The sequence below is a fragment of the Clupea harengus genome, chromosome 10 (assembly GCF_900700415.2).
Source record: "Clupea harengus chromosome 10, Ch_v2.0.2, whole genome shotgun sequence".
NCBI lineage: Eukaryota > Metazoa > Chordata > Actinopteri > Clupeiformes > Clupeidae > Clupea > Clupea harengus.
Window position 1 is genome coordinate 3,007,709 of NC_045161.1, and position 13,313 is coordinate 3,021,021.

The window sequence follows — 13,313 nt, forward strand, 5'->3', positions numbered from 1 at the left end:
TCTAAAACATGATTCCCCAAGAGGAATGTGAAAGCTGTTTTTTTTTTCTTCTCTGTTCTCATAGCCTCAGCTGACCCTGAGGAGATTTATTTTTGTCTGTGTCTAATCTAACAATAGCTCTCATCTCTTCCTGTTTAGTTTTGTTGTCTAAATTACAAATCTCACACACACAAAACTTGAACCTTCTTGACCTCTCGATCTGCTTTATCATTGTTTGTTGGCTCATGTCATGACTTACTGGAAAGATGTCCCCGTTTTGAATATAAATATTGTCAGACTTCAGTCACCGACATTATTTCGTCTGTCTCTTGCCCCTCTGTCTGTCAGGATGGCAGAGCTCTGTCAGGTGTGCTGGTCTGTGCCATGTTCTGTTTCTGCCACCTCTTCGCCAACCCGGTGCCCGCCATGCAACTGCTCAGCGCCAAGAGACCCGGCTCAGGCCTGTGGCCCTCTCACAGAAGGTAGGCTGGCAGCACCGGTGTGTTTGTGTGTGGACGGGGGGGGGGGGGGGTTGGGGGGGGGGGGGGGGCTGCGGGAGTATATGTTATGTTGCTTATGGGCATACTTTAAATCCTGATTGGAAAAACATAACTGCTTAGCACTGTGTGATAACCAAGTATAGCCTGTGCCCACATGTAGTACTGTTTACATAAACACTTATCAGAGACGGGTCATTAGGTTGAGTAATGGAGTCATTATGTCATTTGGTGTTGATCCTGTCACCATTCATCATCAGTCTGCACTCCCTCCATCTGGCTCAGTGACTCAACTGCACACTGAGACACTCCTCTCAAACACGACAGTCTCCTCAGACCCCGCCGTGACATCACATCCACTGAGACACTCATCTCAAACACGACAGTCTCCTCAGACCCCACAGTGACATCACATCCACTCTCAAACACGACAGTCTCCTCAGACCCCACAGTGACATCACATCCACTCTCAAACACGACAGTCTCCTCAGACCCCACAGTGACATCACATCCACTCTCAAACACGACAGTCTCCTCAGACTCCACAGTGACATCACATCCACTTCCTCTTTTCTCCATCTCTGTCCCCCTCTCTCCAAGTTTCTTTCTCTGTCTTTCTTTCTTTCTTTCTTTCTTTCTTACTTACTTACTTTCTTTTACTTTACTTACTTACTTACTTTCTTTCTTCTGTGTTGTTTCTCCTTGTTGCAGTCTCTCTTCTTTTCTCTGTCTCTGTCTCTCTCTCTTTCTATCTTTCACTCTCCCATAACAGTCCTCTCATGATGACCTCAACTGTTTGATCCCTTTCCCCCAGACGTTAACCAATCACGGAGTCAGGTGTCTGTGAAGAAAAACCCGTCAGCCTGAGCACACTAAACTCACAACCTGAAATCAACAAATCTACCTTGTTGAACTTCTCCTCTGAAATGCCACATATATATATCTGTTTGTGGAGCCACAGACATGTTTGAACTACAAGAAGGCACTCAAGCCTTTATGTGTGTTCTTCTCTTCTCTTCTCACTGCTCCTCAAACATCCTGTGTGCCGTCAGCTCAAAACGTGTCCCAGATTTTTGGTGTCCACAAACATTGACTCGAGGGGTTGTGAAGGATAGGTTGTGCGTTGCAGAGAGTTTATTTGCCAACTTGAGCAAATGTAGAAGCTTCATGTTTCTAGCTCTTCCACACCAGTATGTTACTTACACCACTAGTCTGCTAGGTTCATGCATTGTTCATAAGGGCAGGTTAGTCTTTTTATTGACTTCGGAAGTGACTGCAATATGTTGCTCTTGTAGTGTCAGTTAATATGTCAGTCTCCATAATTGTTCATTCTTGACCAGAGCTTACATTTTGGTTCATTAGGAAAACTTATTTCCAAAGATATACTTTAGTATATAAAAAATATAGAAATATTGACTTTAGTAAAAGACAACAGAGCACTTCCATTTGTTGTTGTTGTTGTTGTACAAGGTGGCCTTTGGGGATACATCTACCCTGAGCTTACTTAGTGAGCTTAGAAGTCTTTCCTTGTGCTGAGGTACACCTACACCTTGATCCCACTTGACTTGAGCTCTCCTCTCCTCTCTTCCCCTTCTCTCTCTCAGGTACATCGGTTATGTGTGCAGCATGGTCTCGGAGAAGCCCCTCATCCCCCACTTCAAGCCTCTGATCATCAAAGCCGTCACGGTCAGCCCGGTGCCCTGCTTCAACAAGCAGCGCAGCGGCTGCAGGCCCTTCTGCGACATCCTCCTGGGAGAGACCAAGATCTTCTCCACATCACAGGACTATGAGAGGATGAGGTAGGAGACGATGGCCATGCTTAGAGAAGACAGTTCTTTGAGTAAACTTTGAAGTCAACTATAAAAAGTCAAAAGTTTGGATAGCACTGATATGGAGTCTTATTTAAGACAAGTATGCTTGTAAGTATGCTTTGAGTAAATGACTTATAAGACACATACAGGAACACAGTGAATAATAGGTACATATCTGAAGTAAAACCTTAAAATGTGATTTTCTTTAAGGATGAGTTTCTTGCTGTTTAACTTTGGACTTCTTCTCTTCCCCAGAGAGTATCGGGTCCAGGACGCCAAAGTGGTGTTCAACCTGGGCGTGAGTGTGCAGGGTGATGTAGTGATCTCCGTCTATCACATGAGGTCCACCATCGGAGGAAGACTGCAAGCGAAGGTAAGACCATAGCACTAGGACTTCTTTTTCACCTAACATTTCACAGCTGTGTTCAGATCCACTAGAATCAAATCCTTAAACTTTCGACCAGCTGTGTTTTCACACCCAACATTAAAATGTGTACAACAACACGCACCTCTTTTGCATACAACCTGTGTAGACTTGTGCTTGTGTGTGAAAGTGAAAGGGGGGAAACACTAGTGCCACTGTTTGGAGGCTGATGGGAACAGTAGATACAGCCCAGTGATGCCTATCTAAGCAGCTCTAAACATTACAACTGCTATCATCACATTCAATTTCCCTTACCATTAGCACCTAAATGGAAACCATGGAAACCATTGTTCTTATTGTTTTCTGTGAGGCCAATGTTAGTTTTATGTGAGGACAAGTTGTGAAATCATAATGGCCTTATGTGCTGGTGGTCAATGTTCTGAGGGCCTCCGTGATGTGACATGAGTGTGCTGCTGCTGGTGGTCAGTGTTCAGAGGGCTGTGTGATGTGACATGAGTGTGGTGTCCTCTTGCGTCTCCACAGGTGTCCAACACACAGATATTCCAGATTCAGTTCCACACTGGCTTCATCGCCCCCGGGATGACGGTCCTAAAATTCATGAAGTAAGTATTTATGAAGTAGTTTGTATATATCGTTAAATAAGAACCGTACAAATCTGTACACTGCTGTACACAAGCTAGACAGTTCCCTTGTGTAGTAAAAGGGGACCAAATTCTATATTCATATTTTGGGTTATGATGTTACCTTTGTGTTTGTGCATATCGACAGTATAAACATTTGTGTGTATATTTTTGTATTTGTTACCTGTCTGATCTGTGTATGCAAACGTTCTCGCTGTCCAGGCCTGAGCTGGACACGTGTGAGTCTCCAGACAAGTACCCTCAGCTGTTCCACGTGCTGGTGGACGTGGAGGTGGAGGGCACAGAGAAGCAGAAGGACCTGACACCCCCGTGGGAGCAGTTCCCCACCAGAGACCTGAGCCCCGGCGTCCTCTTCTCCTCCCAGGAGGAGCATCAGCAGGCCCTGGCCATCGCAGGTCAGCTCTCTCTGAACAACACTTTAGCAATGCTTCTCAGCATGCTTATTGAAACATTACACAATACTAAAGGATATATTGTGTTGTAACTTTTACAGAGACTTCAGAAAAACCTCTTTGGTATACCAAAGGGACTCAGTCTTGTCCAGACAAATCCAGAATGAAGTTCACTGGTTCACTTTTACACAGACTACTTTTCACTGAAGACTGTAGCTACAGCACATGGTGCTCTCCTTCACGGAAACTCTTCATCCTAGTCGTACCTTAAACAAGTGTGTGCACATACATACTCACGGCATACGTAGACACACGGAAAGACAAACACATTTGCACATTTGCACATCCCAAGGACTCTCAAACGTACCTCTTTATCTAAGGCAAGACAGGTTGAGAGTGCTGGCAGCCTCTCTGCTGAGGGGGAGGTTAATAACTCATGGCCTCATGGGAGAAACCCCATGGCTGCCTACCTCACTGGGTTACTGTAGAGTGGCTCTCTGCACCATTAGGCTAATGACATTATGCTAAATGCTCCTTTCATTCTCCCCTAACAAGATGAAATGGAGGGCCTGGACTTGGAAGGTAAGGGTTAGACTGCAGGTGATGGTGGAATAGTTAAGTAGATGATAGCCAGATGGTGAGAGATAGATAGATAGATAGATAGATAGATAGATAGATGAAGGATTGGTGAGAGTGAATTGTGAGTGGTATGATGAATGGATGAGCAACATAGTGTGTAGATCATAGGTAGATGTGGTAGTGCTCTTGTTGGTTAGTGTGTTGTTACAGTCTTAGAAGCTTGGGTGTGGTACTCAGCTAAAGACATTTACTGAGTCATGTGTTCGTGTTATAACTACTACAGAGAACCTGGATCTTACTCTTCCCTTATGGAATAATCATTGCCACCACAGCGAATGTGCAGCTGAAAGGTTCCTTTGTAGATTCCGTTCTGGAAGCTGTTGGCTTTTTGGGTGTTTGGGAGAAACCGCTAACATTGTTAACATTCCCTCAGACCCGAGTCTTGCTCCTGGTGCTGACGGCCGGAAGGGTCCCCATGACGAGAGTGAGCCTTCGGACGACGAGATGCTGTCTCTGTCCAGCCAGCAGAGCAACGCTAGCAACGAGAGGGCCAGTGGGGCGCACGCCGCTCCCCGAGAGGCCCCCAGAAGGCCTGACGCTCCCCCTACAGCTGCGCCTCCCCCTGCCGAGGACGCGGACCTCCTGGGCCTGGACGGCGGGGCAGTGGAGCCCCCATGCGCGTCTCCACACCCCCCTGCCGCCAACACCCAGGACCTGCTGGGGGACCTGTTCGGGGGGCCTCCTGTGGCCCAGCCCACCAGCGCCCCGGCCTCGGCCCAGTCCACCCCCCGCCGGACGGTCCTCCCGTCCTCGCCCAGCACCAACGCCAGCGCCAACACACAGCCAACTGGCCGTAAGCCCCAGCTCTCCACTCCGCCCTTCACTCCCTTTTCTCTTTTCCATTCCCCTTTCCTCATTGTCTCAGTGTTTCTCAGTCTCAGTGAGCAGTCTCTTTCTCACTGTGTGAGACACCTACGACTGTACGACCTCAAATATTCTCTCTCTCGGTGTTGATCTTTGTCTGTTCACCTCTCAGTGATGTAACCATCTCATTCTGTTTGGGGGGGGGGGGATCCTGATTGCTTCGACAGTTTTATTAACTGAACAGAGATGTAATTAGACTGGAATGGCATTGAACTGAAGTTTACATGTAGCTGTTAGAGCTTGTGGGAGCCTGGTGAAATTGTTGCTGAAATTCCATCAAGGCTAAATCTAATTGGATTAGCCCCAGTTGTATTTGACGAGGTATAATCCTGTCTTCTCTCTGCGCCATGTTGTAGCACTTGGTTAAGCTCCTAAGACTTGTCTTCTAAGGGTTAATTTAATTATATTCCTGTTGACTAGTCCCAGCCTAAGAAGACCATCTTAACTGGGGACGACAGTGGCGCAGGAGGTAGAGAAGTCGTTTAGTAATCAGAAGGTTGCTAGTTCGATTCCCTGTCGAAGTGTCCTTGAGCAAGACACTGAACCCCTAATTGCTCCTGATGTGCAGTGTGCCATCAGTGTAAATGTAAAATGTGTATACATTGTAAGTCGCACATATGTAAGTCGCTTTGGATAAAAGCGTCTGCTAAATGACTAAATTTAAAAAAAAAAAAAACTGTTTCAGCACCTTCACCATTTCATTGGAAATGTAATGTTCTTTTGCAGCCTTTGCCCCTTTTGGGTCAGGACCAGCCCCCCAGCCCAAGCCCCAGGACTTCATGGGCAGTTTCCTGGGTGCAGGTAATATGGGGCAGCCAGACCCCTTCCTGCATGCCGCACGGTCCCCATCTCCTACTATGCAGAACGCGGGCAGCATGGGTAAGGCATGTGCAGGTCTGGCACAGCTAGCTCTCAGCCTCGGTCGGTGCCAGTCAGTGTCTCCGTGCATGGGATTGTGGGTAATCTAATTGTACGATGTCGAGATGCACTCTCCTAATGTTAGTCAGTAGCCACACGTCCATTGAACTTGGTGTGGGTTACTGCCATGCTACTGTTTTCAGTGGAGATACCAGACGAGCTGAAAGTGGGTGTCTTCAGTGCTAGATGGAGGGGTGACTTGTGGGGGATGTAGTAAAATGGGTGTCTTCAGTGCTAGATGGAGGTGTGAGTAGTGGCGGATGTAGTCTCTGAGTGGGGAGGGTGCTGCATGCCGTGGTGCGTCTGTGGATTGGGATCGCTTGTGCCAGAGGCATGACTCACATCTGAGTCAGAGAGCCCGGGATGATCATGTCATGATGTCACTCTCTCCTCCATGTAGGTCGGAGCTCCCCGGTGCCCACCACACCCACTGTCAACATCCAGCAGCAGAACGCCAAGGGGGGATGGGACTGGAACAGAGCGGCCGGTCCAGGTGAGGCTCCAGTGTGAAGGTCACTGAAGGTCACTGAAGGTCACTGAACACTGCTCCTGCGTTAGGGGGGGGGAACACACAGAGCTGTAGTCTCCACCACTGACCTCAAACACTGAAGGTCACTGAACACTGCTCCTGCGTTAGGGGGAGGGTGGGGAAACACACAGAGCTTTAGTCTCCACCACTGACCTCAAAGTCACCCCTCTCTGTGTGTGTGGTGCAGATGATTTCATGAGGCCTATTCATTGGGTTACAGTCTCAGTTACTTTACAAACAGTTGCTTCATTTGTTCTGTCCAAGAGAGAGGCCTCTCTCAAGCCACTGATCTTTGGGTTTTATACTGAACAGTGACATCTAGTGTTGAATTCTATAACTGTCTATGAAGAGTAATGAAATCATTCATGAGGGTAAGGATTGTGCTGTTGATTGGTAAGAGATCTGGTCAGAGATAATGTGTGGGTTCATTATTTTAGCGCTTAATGAGATAAGATAGTTGTTTGTGGGAGAAATATCTGTAATATGCTGAAGATTTCCCATACCAAATCTAAATCCCTGAAGATATCCCATACTACAATAGTAAAATAAGCTGTTCCTTCAGATATTTACATAAATAGTGACACCTAGTGGTGGCATTAAGACAATGTGAAAGGCATTAATGTGAAATTTGTGCACAAGTTGTTTATTCTTGTTTCTTGCTGCAATGCACTTGATGAATCTTACTATGGCTTTTTCTTTCGAAATCTGGTTCAACTTTGCATCGTGTCTGTGGTGTGTTGTAGGAGGGGGCTTTGGCATGGGGAGCAAGTCTGCCACCACCAGCCCCACAGGGTCTGTCAACAGCACACCCACCCACCAGGCTAAGCCTATCTCAATGGACCCCTTCGCTGACCTGGGCAATCTAGGGTCCAGTTTAGGAGGTGAGCCAATGGATTATGTATATGTAATATATGTAATATGTTCATATGTAATAGGAAAAAAATCCTGTATTTTGACAACCTTTGTTATTGTTTGTTGAAGCTTTATTCACGTAGAATAGCAGTTAAAGTCTAAGTACCAGTTTCTTTCGATAGCTTTAGTGTAGATCTGACATCATTAGAAAAGTAGAATGGTAACTTGATTTGGGTGAAATACTCCCATTCCTTCTGCAGGTGGCTCAGGCTTTTCCAGTAAACCCACCACACCGACGGGCACTGGAGGTGGCGTTCCCCCCATGGGCTCTCCTCAACGGCCTTCTCCCCAGCACACAGGAGCTGGAGGCTGGCAGCCCAGTACCGGCTTCCCCTCTTGGCAGCCTGGAGGTGCTGGAGGCAATGGGGGTGCTGGAGCTGGGGGCCAGTGGCAGGGGCAGCCCCCCACCCAGCCCAAACCACCCGCCACAATGCCCATGCCCCACAGCTCCCCCCAGAACCGACCCAACTACAACGTCAACTTCGGCACCATGGGTGGCACCGCGCCTGGAGCCCCCAGCAAACCACAGGCTAACATGGGTCAGTCATGCTACCTAGCTGTTGTATGATTCACTAACATGGGTCAGTCATGCTACCTAGCTGTTGTATGATTCACTAACATGGGTCAGTCATGCTACCTAGCTGTTGTATGAGTTTCTCTCAGGCTAACATGGGTCAGTCATGCTACCTAGCTGTTGTATGAGTTTCTCTCAGGCTAACATGGGTCAGTCATGCTACCTAGCTGTTGTATGAGTTTCTCTCAGGCTAACATGGGTCAGTCATGCTACCTAGCGGTTGTATGAGTTTCTCTCAGGCTAACATGGGTCAGTCAAGCTACCTCGCTGTTGTATGATTCACTCTCAGGCTAACATGGGTCAGTCACGCTACCTAGCTGTTGTATGAGTTTCTCTCAGGCTAACATGGGTCAGTCACGCTACCTAGCTGTTGTATGATTCACTCTCAGGCTAACATGGGTGTCGCTACACGATGGTAGTCCTTTGGGGGATCGTAGTCCCTCACATTGCGCATGCGTCATTTTGCGACACTGTCGACTGCTGTCGACAGCGAAGCCGCGCGCGCATGCGTCACAACGACAGATCCGTTTTCAATCATGGAGAAAAGCGACGAAAGGCAGTTTTTTGAAAACATGACCATTTATTTAAAAACAAAGAAGATGTCACAGTGGACAAAACAGATGAGGTGGAGGATCAAAAAGTCTCTCCCCAGTTTCGTTTCATATGTTGACGTAGAGCCTTATGCAGTTAGCCGTTTACAACATAATTAAATATAACATTAAATATACCCACATCATGCGTTAAGACAAGCCCCATATGTTGACGTTCAAATCGTTTACAACATTATTAAATATTACGTTAAATAAACCTACATTATGCGTTAAGACAAGCCAGATATGTTGATGTTGAGCCTTATGCCTTAAACCGTTTGTGTCTGAGCATGCGCAATTTGAGGGACTACGATCCCCCAAGGACTACCATCGTGTAGCGACAATGGGTCAGTCACGCTACCTAGCTGTTGTATGATTCACTCTCAGGCTAACACTGGTCAGTCAAGCTACCTAGCTGTTGTATGATTCACTAACATGGGTCAGTCACGCTACCTAGCTGTTGTATGATTCACTCACAGGCTAACATGGGTCAGTCAAGCTACCTAGCTGTTGTATGAGTTTCCCTCAGGCTGAAGTTGACTTAAGGCTTAAATCAGGTTTGAGGTAGTCTGGGTCTATTTGTGGTCAAAGGTATATGGACACCTGCTCTTCCACATCTCATTCCAAGCTCTTAGCCATTAATACACGTATTACTTCGTGTGCACCCTAAAACAAGCTTCCACTCTTCGGGGTACGCTGTCCAGGAAAATTGAATATTGATCCAGAGACTTGCTTCCTGTTCAGTAAAAAAGAACATGTTGACTGACACTTGGCAGTCTGAGTCATTGTAATAATAATAATAATAATAATGTATTTTATTTGTAATGCACTCTTCATTCAAAAGAATCTCAGAGTGCCAACATATTAAAAACTAACTATAACAATACAATAAAATAAAAATGAATTAACATAAGCATAATAGAAAACTTTTTAACATTTTAACATACGATTTAACACAAAAATGTACATTGTAGTGTTTTTCATTTGTGCTAAGTATAGGGATACATGCAAATCTAGTCCCTCCACCCCGATCCTAATCTCTCTATGTGTGCAGAAGGGCATTGTCAGGTTGTTGTAGTATACAGGTGTCCCTGTTGTAAGGTTCAAATGGGAAACACACAGTAAGGCACACATGGCATCTGGGCTCAGTCCAATGCAGACATCCCAAGTCTCCCGGAAGTTCCGGGAGTCTCCCGCATATTGATAGCAACTCCCTGATGCCCGCAAATTACTTAAAATCTCCCGGAATCTAGAGCGAGCGAGCAAGACCGCGCACGCGAGACAGACGTGCTCCGTAAGCATCTGTGTAGCGGGCTCAGTCCAATGCAAAAATGTCCTTTGGGCATCAGCCAAATGCAAATGTACCCACCAGAGAGTCCTAGATTCGTGATGCATCAGAGAATGAGTCCCAGTGCCCCACTGCTGTTACTGATCTTTATATCACTCTCCCTGATGCTTGATAGAATGCGTACATATCTTGAAATTGAAATATTTAATGTGCTGTTGCAAAGCGTTGAGAGATAATAATAATTATAGTAGTAGTAGTTTCCATAGTTCTGTCATGGAAAACCCTGATGCTCTGTTATGGAAATCGTGGTACTCCGGAGATGCCGTTCCAATGATGACATTCTTCCAGTTTGGGACTGTAGTAACTGGAGCAGATGATGATACCATGCATATTTGCTTACAACTCCCACCTATGTTGCGATCTGGTCCACCCTTTGCCACTGAAGGCACTCGATGCCACTGTTTCCACTGCGTGGTTATCACAGTTAATGTGGGCGGCAGGGCAGAGCAGAACTTGATCTTGTAACTGATCAACTGAATTGATCAACTGATGATTGGGCCAGTTGCTGAGGTCTTTGGTATGGCCTATTGGAGTGCCAGTGTTTGTAGATGGTATCTGATTGTGTAGACCTCTTTTTGGGCTAACATAATGATATTGCTTCCCAGCACATTTTTATACTTCAAGTACTTGCCCCAAAAATACGTGTATGGTTTTTTTATTGGTACTTATTTAATACAATAACTTAAAAAAAAACTGTAGAATGAGTCCAGGCCACACCCACAGCCTTTGCGGTGATCTCATCTGCATCTGTTGCCTGCCCTTGCCCTTGCATTTGTAATTGTTTTTTGTTCATTTGAACTCCTTATAGGGACCAAACCGAAAGTGACCACCGCCAACTTTGATGACCTGCTGTCTGGCCAGGGCTTCTCCGGGGCGAAGGAGAAGAAGGGGCCGAGGACCATCGCAGAGATGCGGAAGGAGGAGATGGCTAAAGAGATGGATCCCGAGAAGCTCAAGGTGGGGCGAAGCACGGTCATGGTATCGTGTCTATTTGGCCGGCACTTTTAAAGCAGCAAATCCGTTTACAAATTGTTTCACTTTTCATTTTTTTTGTTTTTTTGTTCCTGAAAGTTTATTCTACATGTATGCTTATGCAATCTAGACCAGACACATCACAGCATGATCCATGGGTAGCATCATAAACACAGACATTTAGGCTAGTTCCCCTCATCATGAACTGGAACTCTCCTTCCATTGATGATCAGTTCCCTCGCCCTGCAGTTCCTTCACACTTCCCTTATTCTGATTGATCAACTAATCGCATGCAGCACACTGGTGTGCCATTGGAGCTGATCTGGTGTAACGTAGGGTTAGGGTTAGGGTTAGGTAAGGTGTTCAAATTCCACATTATAATGAGGGTTCTTCTTGAAGTATTACATTACTTGTTGGTGGAAGATCAAATTAGTTTAAAATATAATATTTATAATAATCGAATAATTTAATAATAATTACCAGCTGTAAAGGCTCTCGCATAATCACATCATGTACCCGAAAGAGCCTGTCCACGCAGGACCTTGATATCTCACTGACGTAATAACTACACAATTGAGTGGTTATTCATGAGATCATTTCATTATAAAAATTGCTGTGGCAGAAAAAAGGTTGGAAAACACTACCCCAGAGAATGATTCATCTCTTGCATACTAATGATTGTCTCATTCACAAGTTAATAATTTTACCTAAGGACTAAGGGTTTGACTCTCTCTCCTCTCTCTCTCTCTCTCTCTCGCTCTCTTTATCTCTATCTTTCTCTCTCTCTCTCTCTCTCTCTCTCTCTCTCTCTCTCTCTCTCTGTGTGTGTTCTTGTAGATCCTGGATTGGATCGAGGGGAAGGAGCGTAACATCCGGGCCCTGCTGTCCACTATGCACACAGTGCTGTGGGAGGGGGAGACCCGCTGGAAGCCCGTGGGCATGGCTGACCTTGTGACCCCAGAGCAGGTGAAGAAGGTCTACCGGAAGGCCGTCCTGGTGGTCCATCCTGATAAGGTGAGTAGGGCAGATGAGCTGACAGACCTTCAGGCCTTCAGCCTCCAAAAACTTTAGCTCTGATGGCATTCTAAAGGTCAAAAGGTTTGACGTTTTCTCAGGTACTCTAACTGGGAGGGTTTTCAGCAGGATTTTCCTTAATGAAAAGGTATCAAGTGAGATATTAGAGGACTCTCTTGAAGTCCTTCCTAATATGGTGTGCGTCAAACAAACCAAGATACCATCAGTATGTTATGTAATTTAAGATGAATTCATTTTAAATTATTTTTTTGTTTAATCTTCTTCAAAGTTTGCCAAGAAATAGTTCCAGTCAGTTTCATAGCATAGAATCTCCATGGCAACTCTGCACAAGGAGCTAGCCACGTAGTCATGATGAGTCAGTGTCATTGTCGAGACAAACTGCTCATTGCTAATGCATTGAGCACAGCGGAATGTGGCCAATCAATTGATTACGCCCATGCACCACGCAAAGGCTGTTGTGCTGCCACTGCAAGACCAGTGGGGCGTAACAGAGGACATTTATTATTTTAATTATTTCTTGCAAGACGTTTGTCTTGCAATACCTTTTGCTTCCACTAGTGCTGCATCATGTATGTTTAAAAAACTGTTTTAGCGATATGCCACTGGCAGTGTAGCCTGGAGCTGCACCTCCATCTGAAAAAATGAAATGACTGTAACTCTGACGATCCTTTCTTGCCTCTTCTGCCCCTAGGCCACCGGGCAACCCTATGAACAATATGCCAAGATGATTTTTATGGAACTGAATGATGCATGGTCAGAGTTTGACAGCCAAGGACAGAAAGCTCTGTACTGAGCTGCTGGAGGAAGAGAAGAATACACCTTCAGCTTCCAACATTGGAATCAATACCCCTGCCCCCCCTGCCCCCCCCCCCCCCCTCTCCAGGATCATTAATGTGCCCACCCTCGCCCACCCTCCTCCAGCCCCTACCCTCCACTCTGTCGTCTGCAGTCCCATTGGGGGAAAAAAAGAGAGATGAGGCTTCAGTCTTCAGTCTGACACGTTGTGTAGTCATCTCAAGTGCAGCCCACTTGTCCATGTACCTGGTGCAAACACTGTCAAACAAGAACTCTTTTGTGTTCTGGTCCGAAAATATGCCGCCGCTGCGGTGAGGAACTCTCTGACCAGGACACGGAGCCACACAGAGAACAGAGAAGAGGAGGTAGAGCAGAGCCCTGATCTGAAACGGAACACACTCCTCACATAAGCACTGGCCTGGCAGGCAGGTC

The 13,313-nt window shown here is 46.2% G+C and overlaps 1 protein-coding gene across 4 annotated transcripts in view; it reads left to right on the plus strand.

Moving 5' to 3' along the window:
* dnajc6 (DnaJ (Hsp40) homolog, subfamily C, member 6) overlaps positions 1-12,939 on the plus strand; it is a 39,943-nt gene extending 27,004 nt beyond the window's left edge. For 2 of the 4 annotated variants that reach the window (XM_031575012.2, XM_031575009.2), the window contains 14 exons: positions 328-461; positions 2,081-2,275; positions 2,543-2,660; positions 3,195-3,274; positions 3,515-3,708; positions 4,261-4,287; positions 4,718-5,137; positions 5,935-6,087; positions 6,527-6,619; positions 7,399-7,536; positions 7,768-8,106; positions 10,888-11,036; positions 11,889-12,065; positions 12,778-12,939. In XM_031575012.2, coding sequence (XP_031430872.1) covers positions 328-461; positions 2,081-2,275; positions 2,543-2,660; positions 3,195-3,274; positions 3,515-3,708; positions 4,261-4,287; positions 4,718-5,137; positions 5,935-6,087; positions 6,527-6,619; positions 7,399-7,536; positions 7,768-8,106; positions 10,888-11,036; positions 11,889-12,065; positions 12,778-12,879 — 2,319 coding nt within the window. In that variant the 3' untranslated portion in view covers positions 12,880-12,939. The remainder of the gene's footprint in view (positions 1-327; positions 462-2,080; positions 2,276-2,542; positions 2,661-3,194; positions 3,275-3,514; positions 3,709-4,260; positions 4,288-4,717; positions 5,138-5,934; positions 6,088-6,526; positions 6,620-7,398; positions 7,537-7,767; positions 8,107-10,887; positions 11,037-11,888; positions 12,066-12,777) is intronic. The other 2 variants (XM_031575011.2, XM_031575010.2) reach the window with 2 other exon arrangements.
* Positions 12,940-13,313: the final 374 nt, after the last annotated feature.